Source organism: Aulonocara sp. 'chitande type north' Nkhata Bay, linkage group LG3 (genome assembly GCF_057382095.1).
Source record: "Aulonocara sp. 'chitande type north' Nkhata Bay isolate Kocher_YH1m ecotype deep benthic linkage group LG3, A_spYH_male_GT1.1, whole genome shotgun sequence".
NCBI lineage: Eukaryota > Metazoa > Chordata > Actinopteri > Cichliformes > Cichlidae > Aulonocara > Aulonocara sp. 'chitande type north' Nkhata Bay.
This window is the reverse complement of record NC_141346.1, coordinates 26363098-26386081: the sequence shown is the minus strand read 5'-3', so window position 1 is coordinate 26386081 and position 22984 is coordinate 26363098. Positions and strand designations below refer to the sequence as shown.

The following is a 22984-nucleotide window of genomic DNA, read 5'->3' as shown; positions in this document are numbered from 1 at the left end:
GGCAGGAGAGAAGTGACGTATCAGGAAGTGAAATGCGAACAGAAGTAGATGGCGGGAGAGCGGAAATACGTTAAAACAGGCGAAAAACGACAAGCAGAGTGAAAGTAAACCTGTAAGGTGGAGGAAACGGACAGTGAGCGCAGTGTAACCGTGAGAACGAGACACGAGGACGGATTTAAAGTGATCATAAAATCGTCTCCAGACGGTCGTCGTTCGGTGAGTGGAACCAGATTCAGCTACAACAGCGATAAATACGCCTGTAGAGAGATGAAGAGTGCTATAATACTGAGAAACGGCTCTCTGATGAGTGTTTGTAGGGATGTGGTTCAGCAAGATAAAGACACACGACTCAGTCAAATAAGCGTTAATGAACTCCACAGTCTGCTGCCTGACAACAAAAGAGCGTCTGTGGGGGTATGGGGAGTACCTGAAATAGAAAAAAGAAAAGAAAACAGGGAAAATAGTGCTGGTTTAAAACGCATATTACAGGGAGAAATGTAACGGCAACGGCTTGGCTGCTGTTATTAAGTTTTATGAGCAAAGTAAGATGTACAGTGGATAAATTAGCTATGAGGTTAGACCTCCCCACCACGGAGATGGTTTTGTTCTGAGATGCTGTAAGTATCAAAGCAGCTCAGATTACTTGTTTCTGTTTTATTGGATTAAATAAGAATGACAAAAGTTTCACTGTGAGGACGTGATTTAAAGATGACTGAACATATACATTGCACATATATCACATCATATCATGAGTGAAGCACTGTGATTTTTTTTATCTTGGATGCAGTAATTTGCTAGAATTGGAAGAATTTGTCAGGGAGAGCCACACAGGAAGTGTGTACCTGATTTCCCTGCTTTACTCCTGTCTGCACAGGTGACGATAATGGATCTGTTTGCCAAATGCCATTAAGCTGTGAAGAACGAGAGGTGCTGTGGGTGTGTGGCCATGGCTGCTGTTTGATGAAGTGGACTGAACTTAAAGGAGAGACACAAATTAAAGTACTGATCCCGTCACATTAGTGCGGATTTGGTACCAATACCACTGTCGGTATCGCTTCTATCAATGCTTGTATCGATCCGCCCAGCCTGAGTTGAAGCAGCGATGAGTTCAGTTCAGTATCTGAGAGAGTTCATCAAGGAGAGACTAACTGCTGTTTGTGAAGAAATCTTCTCAGAGGTTCAAAAAACCATCGTCCAGTATGAGGAGGAGATCAACCGTCAGCACAGACTGCTGGATATCAGCCGGAAACCCGACAGAAACTCACACATCATAGGTATGGACATGTTTTTAACTCTGTGCTGTTCAAGCTCAGATTCTTCAGCGTGACTGATTTTACTAGAAGAAGTTAAAGTGGGTATTTAGCAGTGCTGTGGGTCAGTGTCCAGTGACGGGCTATGTTGGACTGGTGCGGGTCCATGGTCACTGCTACATCCACCAATAAGAGACATCACTGTTTCTGTTTAGGGTAGGCTGGTTCTTTTCTATGATAATCATTAATAAAAGGCTTTAAAAAGTAAAATGAAATGAAATAAAACAAGCTTAATATCAGATTCAAGATCACTTTATTTGTCACGTACATAGTTGTACCAGTTTAACACACAGTGAAATGTGACCTGATACGCTCCTCAACTGTGCAAAATAGAGAGACAAAAAACAATATATACAGTAAGTAAGTAGATATATACAAAGAGGACATTACGTGTGATAAGTGAGTGAATTATGTACATTAAGTTAGAATAAAACAATCTGGAAATTTACAGTTCAAAATTTGGGAATGTACATTGTGTGAGTGGGGTGTTAAAGTGGCTTGTGCCGCAATGAAGTCAGAAGGATCAGGCATGAAATGGGAATATGTGAGTCCTTTCTCAGTTCGTTATGGTTGATTGGGGGGGGCTGAGTTAACACACAGATGGCCTGAGGGTAGAAGCTCCTCTTGAGCCTCTCTGTTCTTGTCCGCATGGTGCAGAACCTTCTGCCTGATTGCAGAAGCTGGAACAGTTTATTGCTGGAGCGGAACAACTCCTTCAGTATTTGAGCTGCTCTAGTCCTGCAGGGAGGGGAGAGCAGTCCTGCAGCAGCGTTCTGCTGTACGGATCACTCTCTGAAGAGCTTTTTGGTCCTTAACCTTCCTGCCTTCTTGGGACCTTTTTGTGCCACTGCTATGTGTTAAATGGCTGCCATTTCCACTGTGTTCAGTGGAATATAACCAAACTTGCCACAGGATAGTTTTTACCTGTCAATGTTAATATTCCAGTGTGAATTCCTTAAATCAGCCTAAAATGGCTGAGCAGCAGAAATCCCCACACCCATCACCCTGGGGACCATTTTCTGCCCATTGACTTCCATTATAAACGCTATTTTTCAACCCCAAATTATCATTATATGATTTTATTTTTTCTTCTTTTCTTGGATGTCAATGAAGACTCAGGGCCTTGAAGTTTTAATTTTTAAATTGCAAAAAAATGCAAAAAAAATAATGGCAGGTCAAAATGTATGTTGGTGCCAATCTTTGGTCCATCTAAAGGCCTACTTATAATGACAATCACATATTACTTCAACTGTTTTTTTGTGGAAATATTTAGTTTCGTTTTTTGGTTTTTGGGGCTTATAACACAGGGCGCTCATGTAATAACACTGGGATTTGAAGGGTTAAAACAACGAAAATATAATTAAAACTTTACATGAATATTTCAGGGAGAAGTAGTTTTACAAGGTTGGCTAATTTAAAGTGGAATAAAATATGGATATATGGTCTTTTTATGGCGTGGCTGAGAATGGTCCCTAGGGTGATGGGTGTGAGTTTTTTAAAGGATGGCAGGAGGGTTAATACAGCTGTTCCCATTACCATGATGTGATGTTCTGTGTGAGGATGCTCTACGCAGCGCCTGTATAGAAAGTCCTGAGGAGCCCCGGAGAGACCCCGAACTTCCTCAGTTGTCGTAGGTGGTACAGGCGCTGCCTAGCCTTTTTGGACTTGTGATTTTTGTAGACTGTAAGTAGAGCAGGGTGATATGACCAAAAACATTTATCACGAATAAATTTGCGATAACGATATAACTTACGATATAATTGACACTAGACAAAATACTTTACAACTCCACAACTTTGATGGGTTTTTTTGCACTAATAATGTATTTTCACTTGAACAAGCAGCTGTTTTTATGTGCATTAAAGTTATATAAAAACGTAACAGTGGAAATGCAAATTCCTTGCTGACAGTTTAACCAAAAGGCATTTCCAGTGAAATGGGCTGACATATTATGACCATAACCATGTATAATATCCACAAAACTTAAAAAGAGGTTATACACACACACACACACACACACACACAATGCAGCACAGTACATATCACTCCGCGAGGCTCCTGCCTACGATAGCCGTAATACTCCAACAATCCATCAAGTGGTGCGGCTTCGTAGCTTAGCAAAGTCGCACTAAAACATTTGACAGATTTTCGAGCGCCGTGTACATAAAATCATTTCGAGGTCAGTAAACACAACCAGAATTCATACATAAGGCACACGGGATTATAAGGGGCACTGTCGATTTTTAGAAAAATCAAAGGATTGATTTTAAGTGTGCTGTATTTTCCAAACAACATGGTAATAACGACGGCCCGCTAGCACGCTCTACCAAAAATAGTGGTTTGTTGTGTGTCTGACGGACGAAAGCTAAACCAGTTCCACACCAATGAAGTTGCATTTTTACAAACCAGTTCTGGTTCATCCGTTTCATTCAACGATCCGCTTTCGCTCTTCTCATTTTCTTCTCATTCTGCGTCGCCACCATGTGCGTATATAAACAAAGGCACTGCGCGTGCGCGTTTTACCATATTCTATCGCGATATGTCATTTTCCTATCGTTGCCCAAAATTACACCGGTATTACCGTGAACGGTATGATATAGCCCAGCCCTAACTGTAAGCATATTGTGCTCTAAAAATTTACACCAGATCATTTCAAATGTGGAAAACATTCCTGCAAAAAGCTGCAGTGCATCAAGGCATGTGAGGGTGCCACCAGGGAGCGCCTCAGCTGATGAAAATATTTTATATTTATGTCGTTTATTTAACACGATCAACATCTCACTGTGACACCAGTCACGCCACAATCTGAGCTCACTGTCTCTAAAACATTTGTGTGTAAATGATCACCATTTATTCAGGTTTTGATTCATGCTTTTGTAAAATAGTGTTGTGTGTGTGTTTTTTTTTTTTTTTTTTTTTTTTGTATCAACACCTTCTCGATTATTGTTCCTGTGTTTCTTTGTTTTCTCAAGGCCTCCCACAACAGCATGACTGTGAGGAAGAGGAGGGTCTGGATGAGGAGCAGGTCTGTAACCAGCAGAGGAACTCCAGTCTGGACCAGGAGGACCCAGACCCTCCACAGATTAAAGAGGGACAGGAGGAGCTCTGCAGCAGTCAGGAGGGAGAGCAGCTTGGACTGAAGCAGACTGAAGGCATTATTGTCTGGACTGATGAAGAGCAGCTCAGACTGCTGGGGACCATCTGGAAACCTGAGATAAACTTGCACAGAAAGGGTATGTAAAACTGTGATGGGCTTAATGACAATGAATATGACTCACGTAGGATCCTAATCAGAGCTTAAAGTTATTTTTTTTTGTCTTTTTAGAGGCACAGGAAGAATTGAAGGTCCAACTGTAATAAGCAACATGAAGTCATACTACTGCTTGCTCATCATCACCTCTCTCCTTAACCTAACTTCTGCTAACGTTTCGCATATCTGGCTTATTAACTGTAGTTACTACAACCCTGCACGCGGCCCTTGTTCCTGAAATAAATACCAGTCGATTTCTCGTTTCTACAGAAAAGCAAAGGGGCCAGTAGGAAAATAAGGAATGGGGGAGTCACATCCCTATATTTAACAATGATAATAACAAAACTTATTTGTATAGCGCCTTTCAAGAAACCCAGGGGCACGGTACAAAGGAGTTTAAATAAATCAATTTATAAACATACAAAAATGCTAGAGTTTGAAAGGCTTTGTTGAAGAGGTCAGTTTTACGTTTCTTAAGAGTCCAGTGATGAGGTTTTGCAAAACTAAGATGGGAGAGCGTTTCAGAGGGTCGGGGCTGCCACACAGAAGGCTCTGTCACTAGAGGTTAACGCGAGGGACAGAACGCAGATGCAAGGCAGAGCACCATAGTGTCTGAGACTGTGCGTTTGGCTTCAGCAGGTCGCACAGGTATTGAGGGTCGGGGCAGTGAAGGATTTTTGAGTGAGACTTTGGGGGCCACAAACAGGAGCACTGTTTTATTACTGTTTATATTGGGGGGGGGGGTTAGATGGCACGTGATTGTGAGGGTAAGTTGTGTATCTTCAGCATAGAAATGGAAGCAGAGACCATGGTGGTGGGAAATCTGAGCAGGGGGTACATATAAGCCCCTTTTCCATTAATGCCTATTCAAATCGACTCTGCACGATACGCCACGACTCAACTCAAATTGATCGATTTTCCATTATAACCAAGTATGCGTGTGTGGTGAACCGTGCCAAGTCCAGCTGAGTAGGTGGTAATGAAGAAAGGGCATAGATGGTGAAAAGAAGAGGTCCATGCACAGACTCTTGAGGCGTGACAACTACAGCAGAGGTGGAGCAGACATCTTCCATGGTGACAAACTGTGTTGGTTTGCAGAGATGACACTGAAAGTAAAGTACCAGTGAGGTCAAGATAAGGTTAGCCTGTACTCTAACCTTCATGTTCCTGCCTTTTCTTCTCTAACAATGCCTCACCCACTCCTCTTCCTTTGTCTTTAACCAAGACACAGGCCTAAGAGTTAAGAGCAGAAGGTTACTGAGATTTAAAATGACACAGAAGTGACTACTATCAAGAGACAAGGGCTCAAATCAGAATATGTTCCTCAGATGTTTGGGTTGTTGTTGTTTTTTTTCTATCATTTCTCCCAATTTGTCTCTTCAGACCTCCGACACCAACACATTTGTGAGAAGGAAGTTCTCACAGACCAGCAGGTCTGTAACCAAGAGAAGAACTCCAGTCTGGACCAGGAGGATCCAGCGCCTTCACATATTAAAGAAGAACAGGAGGAACTCCGCAGCAGTCAGGAGGGAGAGCAGGTTGAACTGAAGCAAGAGACTGATATCTTCATGGTGACTCGATCTTATGAGGAAAGTGACCACAGTGAACCAGAGTCAAACAAAGAGCAGCTCCTTTTTCACAGCTCTCCTGAAGCAGAGAGCCAAGATCATGAAGACAAGCATGTGGACTCAGAATCAAGTAAAAATGCAGAGCTGAAGAAGAGGAAACACAGTCAGAGCTTGGACAACACCACTGTGTCAGAGAGTCAAAGTAAATCTGACAAAGTGAAAAAGTATGTACAATGTGAAATCTGTGGGAAAACCTTACATACATCTAATCTGACTGCACATTTAAGAGTTCATACAGGTGAGAAACCACATTGTTGCACCACTTGTGGCAAAGGATTCATTCAGAAATCAAATTTGAAGCGTCATTTGAGAACACACACAGGTGAGAAGCCATTTACTTGTAGCACCTGTGGGAAAAGTTTCGGTCTGAAACCAGAGTTGCAGCGCCATCTAAGAATTCACACAGGTGAAAGGCCACATTGTTGTAACACTTGTGGGAAAAGATTTACTGACCTGTCAGGGATCATAGCTCACAGGAGAGTCCACACAGGTGAGAAGCGGTATTCTTGTAGTACTTGTGGGAAAAGATTCATTCAGAAATCAGGAATGAAAACGCATGTAAGAAGTCACACAGGTGAGAAGCCGTATTCGTGTAGCACGTGTGGGAGAAAATTTAGTCATAAATCAACACTGCAAACTCACGTAAAACTTCACACGGGAGAGAAACCACATTCTTGTAGCATCTGTGGCAAAAGCTTTGTTCAAAAGCCACACTTAAGTAGGCACATGAAAATTCATACTACTTGAAGTTTCGTGCTTAGATAAGATAGCTGTGAGTAGTAGTAGTAGTCTGTTGGTCATAAAGCTCACACTGACCAGAAGTTTAATGACTGCAACACTTGAGTGAAGAAGTCAGTATTTTTTGTGTAGAGCAGAGCAGTAAAAATAAATGTTTTTTATTTAAGGATGATACATTAAGATTTCTGCATTTCAAAGCCTATCACAGCTGACGTAGGCTGATATGGGTATGCCCTGGACAGGTCAGCTCCTGAGCTAAAACATAGATGGTCAATTATTCACACCTATGGGCAATTTGGCAAGTAACTAATGCACCAGTTAATATAAAAAAGTATAAAATCAAACCCTTAAAAAACAGCAATAACAACAATATTCATAATAAAACAATCAGGTGTCACAATAAGATGCCTCTACAAAAACAGTTCCTGTCCACCACAAGACAGAGGGGCACATCACAGTCCTGATATTTCCGGGGTGTGTCACTCCTCTTGCTGTCCACCTCGAGACGGTGTATAAATAAGCGTTTGCCTTTAGTGCCTTTTTGGACGGCATCGTTGTCTGTGACAATGGGAACACAATCTTCTCAGCTCTTCTGCTGTGAGGAATGCCTGTCTCCATGTTGACACACCAGCTCCGCCACAAATTCTTTGTGTGCCATGGGCAGCACCTGCATGGCACTGATCGCCTCACGGTGCAAGATGAATGCTTTTCTTGTCTCAATCTCCAGGAAGTGTAAGAGCACAGTCCCGTACCTGCAGCAGTCTTGCTGTGGGTGGACTAATACTGAATGAACTGGTCTAGTATGTCAGCCCCTCTCACAGCCCAGTGTCCATCTGCATCCTCCACCTTTCTCTTCACCCTGGACATACAGGTGGATGGTGGTGCACACAGGCACCTCCCACGTGTCCATCCACTTCACAATATCAAGTGGGTCATCTCTGATCCATCTCACAGATCCTAATTCGCATTTTTTTTGTTGAGAGTATTTTCCCTCCCTCCCAGGCATTCCCTGTGTAGATACTACATGCACCACATCTTGTGCTGGTCAGATCCAGGAACATTTGGGACTGGTACAAAACAACTGTCCATGTAAACATGGCATCCTGTGCTAAGCAACAGCTGAAAAAGGTTCATCACCACATCATAAGACATAAGACAGCATCACTTGCTTTTAAAGTCTTAACAGTGTATGTGATGAATCTAAAGGTTGATTCAGCCAATGTAAAACCTTTCATCCCTCATTTAGTTGGTTTGTCCGTCATGTATTGTGTCATGCCAGGCTTTGCTTTAGGTGCCACCATCCTTTCATCAACTGCCAGTTCCCTCCTCGGGTGTTAATAAGCTGGCTGCCACAGAGGATTTCATAATTTTTTACCACCTACTCAGGATCAGTGAGGTGGATGTTCCAAAATATGGCTCTGGACCTGTCTCTTGTCTATATGTCATTGATGGAAGGGGCACAGACATGGCATGATTGTGTCTCCATGATTGTGTAGTCTTAGTCTTGGCAGCGATATGTAAATCCAGAGACCAAAAAGCTGATAGACATCTTCTGTTTCTACATCAGTCCATTTGTGTTCTTTGGCTAAAAACTGATTTTTTTTTCTATTTTTTGCAGCATTTTGGTTTGTGTCAGCACAGCTTGTGCTGAGTGTGTCAGTGGCGAAAAACAATAAAAACGGGTCTTTTAGACTACAGCATTCTCTCAGTTGTCACAGGAGTTACGTCCCGGGACCCTCGCAATAGGGGAAAAGTAGGAAATTGTGTCTTTATAGCAAAAATAATTAGAATTATAATCTAAAAAAAAAAAAGAGAGAATACCATATCACAGGTTTCGGCGGCATAAAGATACTTTTTATTTTATTTTTTTAGAATAATTATTGTATATTCAAAAATGTATTAATTATTTATAATTTGCAATAATTATTATTGTTGATTAATTATTATGTTTTAATTAATTTATCGGGTTTCTGCGCCCTCTTTACAGAGGCCCTCGTTCTCTCAAAAAATTAGATTTGAGTAAGAGTACAAACTCATTCTGATTTAAAAGCCAAGGAATAAAAATGGGTTTTTAGACGAGCTTTGAAAGTGTCCAATGTTGGGGAGGTCCTGATGTGGTGAATTGTTCAACCAATACTTTGTTTTTTTGCCCCCGATCACAAGGGCATGCGCCGTGCTTAGAAAACCCTTCCTATCAACACAATGTTAAAACTGGTAGTTTTTAGTCTTCACTGTCAACTCAAATTGAGACAGATTCAGTGAGACTGCATCTTGCTACTTCATAATTTTAATTCCGCGAGCTTGTTTGGAGGCACTGGTGTGTCTGTCGACTAAAGACATAACTTTACCTTTGCATTTAAAATTTAGTGACTAATATTTTTATTTTTCAGTGGCAAAGTATTCAAAATCTGTGGGTCTTTAACTCTAGCAGAGAGCAGACCAAATGTGTCTACATTTTGGTAACCTACAATTATTAATAACTCTCCTTGTGTTTACACCTTTACTGCTGAATTTCCAAATCATGTAACTGATTTAAGGCCAAGGCCATTTACACATCTAAAGTACAGTTTTAATAAGGAAAAATGTATTTAAAAAAAGCATATTATATTATATCCTTCCTAAATTTTACAGTAATGCCACTGTACTGGCTGATTCGGTTGCCACAGTGTGAAAGATGTGGAAAAAGAATCATAGCATTAAATTTAACTGGGCAGCCTTTACAGGCAGATGATAATTGTACAAGTCAAACAGTTCAATCTTTGTACAATCTCTTGTTTCGGGCATTTTTCTAAAATGGGCTTCAAATTATAATTGATGAGTCCGTATTACTTCCCAGCATGTTAATTAATTAACATGTATTTTTTTCTGATCAATAATTATGGAAAAACTATCACATAATTGTCTTATGATTGATTGAGAAACACGTTGACAGTTTTTAATTTTTTTAATTGTTCAAAGACAGGAAATTATTTTGGAGTCACTGTGAGACACGAATCATGTGCCTGTTCAGTAAACCTTCAACCTTTTGAGTTTTTGCTGTTTTTAAATGATAATAGCAAACAATCAACTTGAACACTGCTGCTAAGAATGCAGATATGACTTAAAGCAGTTATATCCTCTCAGTATTGTTTATTCAGTTTATATTATTTATTTTATTATTGTATCAGGAAAATCCTGATCCTAGATTTGATGAAGGTTAAAGTTGTTTTGCTCTGATGGTTCATTGTTTAGTTCTGTTGTTTATTAGTGTTTATGTTGTCTTAAAGTTTAAATAAAAACTTGATTCAAACATCTTTTGAGTATTTTTTTCTGAGATGAAACCTCTAATATGAAAGCAGCACATCTTTCTTATTTAACATAAGTTTGTTTCTGATGTTTTATATAAATATAGAAAGTGATGTTTTGACTCTTTGGATAATCATGTCTCGGGGCATTGTACTTGGTATAAGCAGCACTGACTAACCAGGAATCCAGTGGTGGGAAGGGTCAATTAAAAGCCTGGAATGAGGTTTGCTCTATTTCTAAGTAACTCCCAAGTAACTGGTATCCTGATTAAATTACCTGGAAGAAATCGACTGGATGGCTGAACCACGGAAAATAGTGGAGGCTCTCTGATGATGGTTTCACTCATGTTTACAGCGCAGCTAATTAGAACACTAGATTTAGACTTTCTGAAGACATTTTTGTTATTTTGCAATAAGAAAGTTGCACCAATCTGAAATTATATGCAAATAACTTGGAGTGATTTAAAAGCTTTTCTTCTTTGGGAATGCGCTTGGACTCTAGAACAGGGGTGTCAAGCTCCAGTCCTCGAGGGCCGGGTTGCAGCAAGGGACAGATATAAGTTTCATGACACTGGCTTGTGCTTTCAGGTGCATGATGGATATAGGCATATCATATGGAGCTGCTATGAGCTGAAATGGTGTTTGCCCCCTTGCTGTTTTTTTTTTTCTTTTAATTTTGTCACACTTAAATGTTTCAGATCATCAACTACATTTAAATAATAAAGATAACACAAGTAAACACTAAATGCAGTTTCTAAATTAATGTGTTAATTATTGCTGCTTGACCCCACCCACCATTATAACATAAATTAACCTTGGTGTACCACATCTTTGGAAAGTTTAGTTCTATTTCTCTAGCTGCATCCAGGCCTGAATACTGCCACACTTGTTCTTAATCAAGAAATCACTTAAATAGGACCTGCTTGACAAAGACAAGTAGACCGTGAGATTCTTAAAATCCACGTCTCGCTGTGATCCAAGGAAATTCAGGAACAAATGAGAACAAAGTAATTGGGGTCATGCTCATAAACCTTCCAATGTGGCTTAAGCACAAGAATTCTGCAAAGATGAGTAGACCAAGATTCTTCCACAGTGCTGTAAAAGACTCATTGACAGTTATCACAAACGCTTGATTGCAGTAGATGCCTTTAAGGGTGGCCCAACCACTTATTGGGTTTAGGAGGCAATCACTTTTTTCACACAGGGCATGCAGGTTTGGATAACTAACAGGTTTGCTAACATGTCCAGAACTGACGTGTTCTAGTTTTTATTTGAGTATGAATTTATTTCAACAGTCTGAAAGAAATTCTTTCTAAACAAAATTTGTTCCATTTAATTTAAAGTTTACCCCAATATGTAGCAATGTTTTATAATAAAGTTTTAGTGTAGCTGCCCTTTAGTGAGAAACAAGAAGATTGTGTTTGTGACGTGGTTATTGATGTGGTCTTGCTGCACAAAGGCTCTGGTTCAAACTTCACGCTCAGCTGGAGCCTCTCTGTAGAGTTTACCTTCTCCCACAGTTTAAAAAGATGTGCTAAATACCTTAACTAAAAAACGTACCACAGACATTAACATGAGGAAACAGTTCTATTGAAAACTGATCCACAGATTGTCTGAGATCCCCAAGGTAACATTTTGGTAAGAGCTATGAAGTGCTGATCACATAGAGCTGCTGTACCATTATCGAAAGCTGAGCCAAGGAAACATGTTTCTACAAAAGACTAAAGCTACAACATTTAATAACAGCTGCTGCTAATCCAACATGGTTTACAATCCTACTGTTACTGTTAATTAGACACAAAAACACCCGAGGTAACTATGATGTATTTACTACCATGCCTTTTTTTTTTTTGGCCTGTCCCGTTTGGCTCTTTTGCCATCAGAATTGTTGTCTAAAGGCAAAGAAAGATGCCCAACGGATTTACTTTACCAAATTGACCATCCCAGCCTTGCCGTAATGGTCCATTTGATTCACCTTTTATTGTTTATTTTATTTTCACTTGCTGAATACGGGACAGACTTGACTGGGGGAAAGAAGGGGAGAAAGAAAGAGGGAAAGAGAAACAGCTGAGAAGAGGGACGGGGGAGAAGGGCAAAAAACAAAAACCAACAGAATGAGCAGAGAAAAAAAATGCATATATCGATCACCTGGATCACCTGCTGAGAAAGAAAAAAGAGAACAAGCAGAAGAGAACAAGAGTAATAGAATAAACAACATCACAATGATATATGGGAATATGACAGTAAATACTAAATGTTAAACATTATTGTGCAGCACATAAGATCAACAGAACACAGTGTGCTTTGAGGTAGGAGCCAAAAAGGGTGTAGTTTGTGGGTGTGATCACCCGTGTGTACACCTGTGAGCATGGACGCGCTTGTTTTTAAAAGGTTCCTTCATGTAATAATCTGCTAGAGGGTGTGGGGGGGCCAGAGCCCCGTCCTCCAGGGCATGAAGCAGGTATGGAGGAGATCAAAACTCCAGACATCCAGAGGCCCCCAGAACACAAGAGACCAAGGAAGACCAACAGAGGGGCAGCTGCGCCACTGTCCCAGAAAGAGCTGAGGAGAGTCCCAGATGAGGGCTCACTCAGCAGCCGCGGAGCAGAAGCCAGGGGGAGTTGCAGTGACACGCCCGTGAGCTCCGCCGGCAGCCAGCTGTGCCTGAGTGACCGAGCCCCAGGCCGAGAGGCCGGGGGCACCCCACCTCCGAAGTGGCCCGAGCGAGCCCCAGGCCCCGATAAGCGGCCATCAAGGAGTGAGCCGGTGTGTACCTGGACGCCCATCCCCGGACACAAAGAACCACCAACGCACCGATGTCTGAGGGAGTCCGCCACTGGCAGGGGAAGTGGTGGTAGGGGGAGATAGGCCTCCAAACCTTGGAGGGCCTGAGATGTCCCCAGAGAGGTGGTGTCTGACACCCAACCTGACATATAGACACAGACATACAGGCACACACAGACACAAACATCCATTCCCACCCTCATGCTCTCATATGCACTCCACACTCAACCAACGTGGAGACAGACATAAAGAGACGCTGTACACACGATCACACTCCCCAAGCGTACTCTACAAACCGGGTCTAGGTACCCTTGCCCCTGGAGGGGGGAACTGCACCCAGACCCAGGTGGTGTTACCCTTTTCCCTGCGGTGGGGAGAGGCAGACCGCCCCGACTCCGCAGCAGCAGGGAGGCCCCACCCTCCAGACCGCAGTCGGATGGCCAACTCCTCCTCCTAGTCCTAGCCCCCCTGCTCCAGCAGGTCGCAGAGAATGGGGGTGAGAGAAGACTCCAAACCTCCCTCCACCCGCTCATTGTAGTGTTGATGCATGTGTGTTCTAAGGTGCATTTAAAACCCAGGAGGGCATGGAGCTACCTACCAGAGAGCAGCAGGTAAGCGCATGGTCCCTCCTGCTGGCCCTCAATGTCTACGTGTATTTAAAATTGAGAGGTGGGCAACGACGCCAGGGGTGAGGTGTACACCCTGATGGTAATTTGGATTCCATGTATCGTGCCCACCCCCAAGATCCTATATGTATGTGTAATGAGAGTGTGAGTAATGTGAATGTCTAAGTTGTGGGATAAAATTGAGGCAGAGGCAGCCAGAAGGGGACCGGGGGGGGGGGGGGGGGGGGGGGTAGCCTCCTCTGCACCCTGGTGACATACCCCTACTCCAAGGTCCTGTATGTGTGGGGTCCTGCACTATGATGTATTTACTACCATGCCATATGCCAGTCAGGGGTATCTGGAGCTCTCATGTGCTTGCCGTGAAATTGAGTCTGGATTTCGTGAAAACAAGGAAATTGAATTTGATGACCCCCCCCCCCCCCCCCCCCCCCCCCCCCTCCTCATTCCTCATCGGGTCGTCTGCTTGTCTTCACCTCTGTTTCTCCTGCTTAACCTCCCCTGCTCATCATTTAGCTCTGGGGGTTCCTTGGAGATGCCGTAAAGCTCCACCTGCTTCCCCGCCAGCAAATTGCTTCCTAAGCTGCAAGTGTGATATCTCCATTTTTCCATGGATACACAGTCCTTTAGCCTCAGTGCTGCTGTCCTGCGCGCTGAGGCACAGCTGTTTAGCTCACCAGCTTCTTCTTCCCGGAGAAAGCAGCACTAATGTTGCAGATTAGAAACTGAAACTGTCTGATGCTTTAAAGTGCAACAACTTAGAAAAACAAAGTTTTCCTTGCGACCTGTTCATGAACATCCTTTGTTGCCCAAACCCTCAAAATACTGAACAAAATCTTTTTTGTTCAAAACAGCTCCCTGATGAAATATGATTCTTAGTTGCTCAATCATGTTTAATTTCGGTACTAAGGAAATGTTAATTTCAGCATCTTAGCTTAGCTTAATTTAGTAACACAATCTTTACTTTCACATCACTGAAGAGAGGTCACAAAACAAAACTGGATTATCAATTCTTGTTCTGTTGTACAATGCCACACAGTTTGTTTTCCTTGTATACTGTCTGTGCTGCTGTGTGCTGTGCTGCACTCACGCAGAGATAAGAGTACATGTACAGTTATCCCACTGACACAGAGAGGAGAAAAATAGAAAGAACAATCTAAGCCTTGGATTAAAACAAACATAATTATGTAAATGAATAGTGTTCAAGTAAAAAATAAGACTGTTATCATATATGCTTTGATAAATGAATCACGATAGAGTTGCTTTATCGAAATGTTTTTGTTATCATACAAAGAATTTGTGGACAAATACAAAATATTCATACAACTAGAAGTATCAACTGAGGTTTTTAATGCTGCACCTAAACGTGTCCTCATAATGTTACCAAAGTCAGCAGGAGGACCTGTGATCCATACTGTATCAATAACAAGTTGAAGGAACTGTTTTTCAGCATGTTGCACATTCGTACGAACCTGTTTATCCTGTTTTCTGTGATATGAATAAAGTTTTGCAGGAGAAAAAACATTCCTCACGTGACTGGAGCAAACCACTGCAGAGCAGGGGAGGAGCCAAGAGCGGGGTGCACAGACATGGCTGCTGTTTGACGAAGCGGATCGAAATTAAAGGCGAGACACAAACCGTCACGTCAGTGTGGATCTGATCCCAACGTCTGTATCGCTTTATCGATGCTTGTATCGATCCGTCCAGCCTCAGCGGAAGCAGCGATGAGTTCAGCTCAGTATCTGAGAGAGTTCATCAAGGAGAGACTAACTGCTGTTTGTGAAGAAATCTTCTCAGAGGTTCAAAAAACCATCGTCCAGTATGAGGAGGAGATCAACCGTCAGCACAGACTGCTGGATATCAGCCGGACACCCGACAGAAACTCACACATCACAGGTATGGACATGTTTTTATCTCTGTGCTGTTCAAGCTCAGATTCTTCAGTGTGACTGACTTTACTAGAAGAAGTTAAACTGGGTGTTCCAGGTTTACTGTTGTTTGTCAGCATTTCGACAAAACTCTGGACGAAAATTGGAGTTTAAAAAGACCCGTGTTCAGACGTAAACACTACGACATAAATAGTCAGTAAGATTAAAAAATATAATGCTAATAATCAAATAACAGGATTTCAGTTGTTGGCCAGTATAGCCACCAACTCAGCCTGTAGATTAGTGAGTTAGAACTAAGAAACTATTCGCTGTTATTTATTTATTTATACTTACTGACTAAATTCAAACAGACCTGAGTTTACTTCAAAGGCTGAGCAGATGTAGGACAATTCAGTGTTTCCACAAACATGAAGAGATGTTTGTGGAAACACTGCAGGCAGACATGTGACCAAAGGCCATGATGTTACTGTAGAGACAGACTGACCCGCCTGTCAGGTCAAATGTGCAGTTAGTTTGTAGTAAAAGACTAACTATGATTAATCATTTCCCTAACAATCACTGCACCCCCACTCAAGTTTAGATAGTCAGTGCACTGGTTTACATGCTGACACACCTGAGTGACAAACCGTCTGTCAATTAAATCATCACGTTATTCATGATGAAAATGGAAACCATTCTGCTTCCCTGAGAATCTTTTTTGTTGTGTTTACATTCTCAGGCTGATTGTATGCACATCACCACTTTAACATCCTGTAAATTGCATCTGTCTGTTGATTCTGTTAAATGAGTTGTGTTATTGTTGGGATCCATGTGAGCAGCTGGTGAACTGATGGAAGCACATTTTCTTATTTTATGCAATTTTATGTACCTGCCTGTCAAGCTGACTGACCAACACAGTGTAACTTACAGAAGGTGAAGGCATCCATTCAAACGGGTCAGAGGCATATCAAGAAAACCATTACATGGGAACTACATTACAGAATTACACAATTACAAGTCTGATCACCAGGGTTCATTACATATATTTACCTTTGATCAAGACATTGTTTTTGTAACACTGCATGTAGATTATATTAACACAGACATATTTTGTATGAACGGCTGTTTGCAACTTGTTGTATTGGCAAATTCAGTGAAACCACTGAAAGGCATTGCAGCTCCATTTAAAGACACTTATCAGCACCAAGTGCTCTAAACTTACTATGACAGGTATGCTGCATGCTGAAATAAAGATAATTTACATACCAGCCTACTGGGAAAAAATCATTCCACTGTGGTGCGTTTATAAACTTTTGGTCAACGTGGTTGCTGCTAAGTGTCAATCATTCCCACCTCTTGAACTACAACCATTTTCTTCTGCTTATCCAGGACCGAATTGCAGGACAGCAGCTTAAGCAAGGAAGTCTGTACCTCCCTCTTCCCAGCTAACAACGTAGCTGAGAGATATAATCTCTTCAGCATGTCTTGAACCTGGGTATCTTTTCTGGTGACATGGTTGAAAAACCTTTTCTGGGAGCCCAGGAGTCACCTAAGAGCTTTTCAGGTGCCTGAACTTCCTCAACTGGCAATTTCAATGTGGGGCAGTATTGACTCTACTATCAGCTTCTTACCTTATCTCTAACGAGGGGTCTGGTCAGTCTAGACCCTTTTGCTTTTGGTATCTTTCAGCTTCATTCACTAGCTCAGGCTCCTTCACCACTTGATAGCTGAGGATTGTGTGTCAGACCACCGCCTGACACACATTGGCTCTAACTCATAGGCCAAAGGTGTCAAACTCCAGGCCTCGAGGGCTGCTGTCCTGCTTGTTTTCCTACTAACTGGTAAATGGCCTGTATTTGTATTTGTATAGCGCTTTTCTAGTCCTTAGAAAAGCGCTTTACACAACCAGTCATCCACCCATTCACACACACATTCACACACTGGTGATGGCAAGCTACATTGTAGCCACAGCCACCCTGGGGTGCACTGACAGAGGCGAGGCTGCTGGACACTGGCACCACCGGGCCCTCTGACCACCAGTAGGCAACGGGTGAAGTGTCTTGCCCAAGGACACAACGACCGAGACTGTCCAAGCTGGGGCTCGAACCAGCAACCTTCCGATTACAAGGCGAACTCCCAACTCTTGAGCCACGATCGCCCCTTGAAGCTTCTTAATGGCAAAGCACACCTGATCCAGGTAATTGGCAGCAGGTAGGGCCAGGATATCTCAAAAACAAGCAGGATGCTGGCCCTCCAGAACTGGAGTTTGACACCCCTGCCCTAGGAGATGGGACTACAGGAGTGAGCCCATCTATCTTCTTCGGGCTCTAACTAGCTAGGGTATGGCAGGTTTGGCAAACTCCAGGCCTCGAGAGCTGATGTCCTGCAGGTTTTAGATAACACCCTGGGTCAACACACCTGAATCAAATGATTAGTTCATTACTGGGCTTCTGGAGAACTTCAAGAAATATTGGAGAGGTAGTTTAGCCGTTTAAATCAGCTGTGATGGATGAAGGACACATCTAAAACCTGCAGGACACCGGCCCTCGAGGCCTGGAATTTGCCACCCCTTTATCACGATATATATTTGAAAATTTGCAATAACGATATAACTGACAATATAATTGATGCGAGACAAAATACAGAATACAACTTCACAACTTTACTAGCGCAAAAAAACCCATCAATTTATTTTCACTTAAACAAGCAGCTGTTTTTTTGTGTGCATTAAAGCTCACTGCACACTGGATTATAAGGTGCACTGTCGATTTTTGAGAAAATTTAAGGCTTTTACGAGCAGCTTATAGTCCCATAAATATGGTAATAACAATGGCCTTTTTGCATGTTCTACCAAAAAATTGTGCTTTGGTGGCTATCTGATAGACAAACACCAAACTAGTTCCACACCACTGAAGTTGCACCATTTTTACAAACCAATTCATCCATTTCACTCAACGATCCACTTTCCCCCTTCTCATCTTCCCTTGCCGCCATGCTTTTCCGGCCATGTGCGTATGAAGTCAAAGGCGCTCCACATGCGCGTTTTACCCATATTCTATCGCAATATTTTATTTTCTTATTGTTGCATAACATTGTACCGGTATTACTGTGAACAGTATAATATGGCCCAGCCCTACTCCCTACCCAGGTCTGGTTCCAGGGAGCATGTTTCTGCTATTGATTGTGTATACAAATGTTTTTGTTCACACTATATTTTAATATATTTAAATAATGCAAACACTTAAAAAACTCATAGGTGATAGTTTTTACCTCCCCAGTCAACTCAAACACTGTGTCTGGCATTTATGTAGTTTATCGAGTTTAGGCTATCAGGTCACTGTTTACCTCATAATGCTGATTGTGGACATTTCCAACTATTTACTTTGGAGGAGATTATAAAACTTTGTAAAAGGAGTAAATGAGTCAGGGAACACTTGGACACTTGGTGATTGAACTCTCTGTGATGTGAGAATGTAATTAAACTGTTTATTGGAGGGAAAGTTGCATGTTGAAAATTCCTAATTGCAACAATATCATAAATAAATAAGCATGTTCATGCACCTTTGTGTGTGTTATACCCTTGACTAAAGTTCAGGCGATGAGGTTTGAGGTGTAGATGAGAGACAAAAGAGACCAGTGGTGGAGGAGGCATGTGAAGAACAGAAGGAGAAAGAAATAATGGGAGATACATATGGAGTGTCCAAATTCATGGGCTGCGTCCTTCTGAGGCCGCAATTGTAGGCTGTTTACGTCACAGTGACGCGACAAAGGCTGTCCAAATTTGTAGACTGTTCCGAATGCAGCCGACAAATGCGTCCTCCTTTTCCCCGAATTTGAAGGATGGTACGGGTGTGTCCTTCGTGGCCCACCATATCCCAGAATTCATAGCGCAGCCCAGCCAAGTTTTAATATTTCTCTTAATGCTCTTTTTGGGTCACAAATAAACTTTTAACATATTTTCAGCTGTGATTGTTGCTGTGTAAACTTCAAATATCTGCTTGGTTTATCAAGATATCACATATTTGCAGAAGTGCTCCGACGTTTTCAGAGACATCTGTTATCCACCAGCTCGATAGTTAGCCGGGAGCTTGATGGTCAATAGAGCCGGCGAGAATAGCAAATTCACGGCACATCATTTCACTACCCAGGTTAATCATGATATATATGTCACTTAGATAACCTAAAAATGTTATTGTTTGGCTTTTTTCAGTTTTATTTGTTCGTGAGTAAATCGGTTTGGCTGAGATTAAAGTTATTAGATTAGATTAGTTAAAATAAAACTTCCCTTGGGTGGGTTCCTCCTTGGTTTTCACACAGCTGAATAAATGTCTAAGCTGTATTTAGGAATTTAAAATGTTTATCAGATATGTCCTTAGAGAACTTTCAGGAATCAGGAACATTCTAATAAGAGGTTTGGTAGGGTAGAAACAGTTAAGTGTTCCACCTCCTTTAGGTTAAGATGAGCAATTGGGGGGTGCTCAGGTCATTGCATCAGCACCTCACCGTATAACCCTGACTTCAGCAAATATAAGAAAAAATTTGGGTAATTTTTTTCATAATCTCCTTAACTTTCCTCCTTAACTGCTTTGATCCTTTGCTCATACTGAGGCTACTGGCTTGTGACTGGCTCTGGCTATTTTAGCTTCAGCCACTTTCAGCAACCTTGTTACCTTCTTTAACAGGTTCATGTTTAAGTTTCTGATAAGGGTTGTTAGAAACGTTTTCATGGCAGTCAACCTGCAGTTTACTTTGACGTTTTTGTTCACAGTGAGGAGCTTTGACATTAACAAAATGTGGTAACTGTAAATTTTACCAATCGAGACATCACTGTTTCAGTTTGCGATCGTAGGTAGCTTTGTTCTTTTCCACAAAGGCTTTTTTGTTCAAACATGCTTGATATCACGTAGCACATACCATCGTTTCACAGTGTCGTAGCCTTTAGCAAGTCTACTTATATGGTCACAACATTATGCTCATAATCAAAATCCCTGAATGCGATTTTCACTTTGAGCTTCACTGTTGAGCTCTATTGTGACGGTGGTTATTAACTTTCCCTGTTCAGACAGTCTTTCTGCTTCCTGACACCAAAACCCAACATAAATGCTGCAAATATGACAAGAGCAGTGTCAGCAGAACCCTATTAAGCTTGTATATTCACAAATTTATATATTTATATACTAATATATATAAGCTATGTGCTCTTTATTTCTGATGTGACATTTACACATTTGAGCCCTGAAACTTTTAATTTTAAGCATTGAAAATATGTATATATTTTCTGCTCATCAGTACCTGTAAATCCCCCCCCCCCCTAGCATCTGAGGGTGCCACCGGGGTGCGTCGTGTGATGAAAATATTATACATTCATATATTTCTTGAGCATGACTGGGACCTTACTGTGGCACCAGTTATGCTGAGCTTTGTAGTTTTTGTATAATTACATGAGTGACCTTGTTTGTTTGTTTTTTTTCTGTTTGTTTTAGTTCCTGAAGACCTCCCACAACTACACGACTGTGTGGAAAATGAGAGTGTGGATGAGCAGCAGGTCTGTAACCAGGAGATGAACTCCAGTTTAATCTTTTTCCAGATTAAAGAGGAACAGGAGGACCCAGAGCCTCCACAGATTAAAGAGGAACAGGAGGAACTGTGCAGCAGTCAGGAGGGAGAGCAGCTTGGACTGAAGCAGGAGGCTGATACCTTCATGGTGACTCTAACTTATGAGCAAAGTGACCACAGTGAACCAGAACCAAACAGTGAGCAGTACCTTCCTCTCAGCTCTCCTGAAGCAGAGCTGGAGAAGAGAACAGATCATGGTAAAAGTCTAGACGACACTCTTGTGTCAGACAGTCAGAGTAAAACTCATACAAGGAAAAATTCTGTGCAATGCAACACCTGTGGAAAAATGTTTCCCTATAGATCCCATCTGATTACACATCTGAGAGTTCACACAGGTGAGAAGCTGTATTCTTGTACCGTTTGTGGGAAAAGATTTGGTCAGAAATCCGATTTGGAACGTCATGTAAGAATTCACACGGGGGAGAAACCGTATTCTTGTGCTATTTGTGGTAAAAAATTCAGAGAGAAGTCGGGTATGGAGCGACATGTGAGAATTCACACAGGTGAGAAACCGCATTGTTGTAGCATCTGTGGGAAAAGATTCATTCAGATGATACAATTAAAGAAACACATGAAAATTCACACTGGTTAAGGTTTCATGTGGGACAGCTGTGAGTCATAGCAGCGTGTTGGTGGTAGAGCTCACACTGACCAGAAGTTAAATTACTGCGACACCTGAGTGAAAAGCCATTCTCGAAGTGAAGGGAGAAGCTCACTTAAAAAAACAACAACCCAGAAACATTGTAATTCTTTATCAATCAAAACACAAGAGTGATTTATTTGTTGAGACTTTTATTCGTAAAATAGAAGCAACAAAGGTTGTTGGTTATAAATTGATAATGCTGCCCATTCATACTTAGCATTAAGGCTAAAGTGTGACCCACCTGCCACTGGGACACAAGCGTCAGTAAAAGAGCAGTACGTTCTGAGTAAACTAATCATGTTCTATGTTGGTTGTAATTCACTTTTTATTTGAATAAATGTATTTTTATAAATATGCAACTTGACCTGCTCCTAAATAATGTAAAGCTGAATTTCTGTTGTTATTACTGCAGCCCACATGCAGTACCATCATGGCCCACCAGGAAGCACTGTTAAAATTGTTTCAGGGAAAACCTGACATTCTTACATTTCATGAAGGTTCTAGTTCAGTATGCTCCTGTTCTTTTATTTTATTGTTTATTGGAGTTAATTATCCTTTCTCAAAGTTTAAATAAATATTTCATCAAAACTTCTTTTGAGTATTTTTTTTCTGTGGTATCTCTAGAAAATGCTTTCCCTGCTCTGGATTTCAGATAAATACGGCCCGGTGTATTATAGTTTCTGTTTGCCTTTCCATCCTTTAACAAGATGCACGAGTTGTAGCTGCAGTAACAAATTTTTTTCTGAGTTTTCTCATTGCTTTTTGCTCATCAAATCAGTCATTATTTGTATTTTATTAGATTTTATGTCATTATGTGGTACAGAAAAATACTCAAATTCAGATTCCTGGTGCCAAAATTATATATATATGTAAATAACCCTGAATGCCTTTCCTTGCACCTTATTTTGGCACTCATTGCTGTTTTCTACTACCAACTTCCTGTTCGGGTGTAGAAGCTTTTATTTTGATGGGACGATTTCCTGTAAAACTGTTTTGGCGCAGTTTTCAGCAGCAGTTGCGGGAGTTTTGAAATGTGATGGCTTAACGGAGCCTATGGAGATTTCTTTTGTCATTAGCAGCCCCCTTGATAGAGGCACAAGGTATGGTTATGATATAAATAAGGACACGTTTAGATGTTTTTGTGACTGTCGCTACATTTGTTAAATGTTACGTTGAAACGAACTTCATGTTATTTTTTTATTTTTATTTTTTTCTCTTTTTTGTATTTTCTCTTTTTAAG

General features: G+C 41.5%; 1 protein-coding gene across 1 annotated transcript; it reads left to right on the top strand.

The window, feature by feature from the left end:
* LOC147334860 (uncharacterized) lies at positions 1 to 22570 on the top strand. Its single transcript, XM_086286008.1, has 6 exons — positions 1 to 216; positions 875 to 1274; positions 4283 to 4543; positions 5944 to 6924; positions 15220 to 15513; positions 20969 to 22570. The coding sequence occupies exons 2-6, from the start codon at positions 1103 to 1105 to the stop codon at positions 21691 to 21693; spliced, it is 2433 nt and encodes an 810-aa protein (XP_086142134.1). The 5' UTR covers positions 1 to 216; positions 875 to 1102; the 3' UTR covers positions 21694 to 22570.
* Positions 22571 to 22984: the final 414 nt, after the last annotated feature.

Coding starts and splice junctions, on each gene's coding strand:
- LOC147334860 (XM_086286008.1), top strand. CDS start 1,103: ATGAGTTCAGTTCAGTATCTGAGAGAGTTCATCAAGGAGAGACTAACT. Junction 1,275..4,282: donor CAGAAACTCACACATCATAG/GTATGGACATGT, acceptor TGTTTTCTCAAG/GCCTCCCACAACAGCATGAC. Junction 6,925..15,219: donor AAGTAGGCACATGAAAATTC/ATACTACTTGAA, acceptor TGGCTGCTGTTT/GACGAAGCGGATCGAAATTA.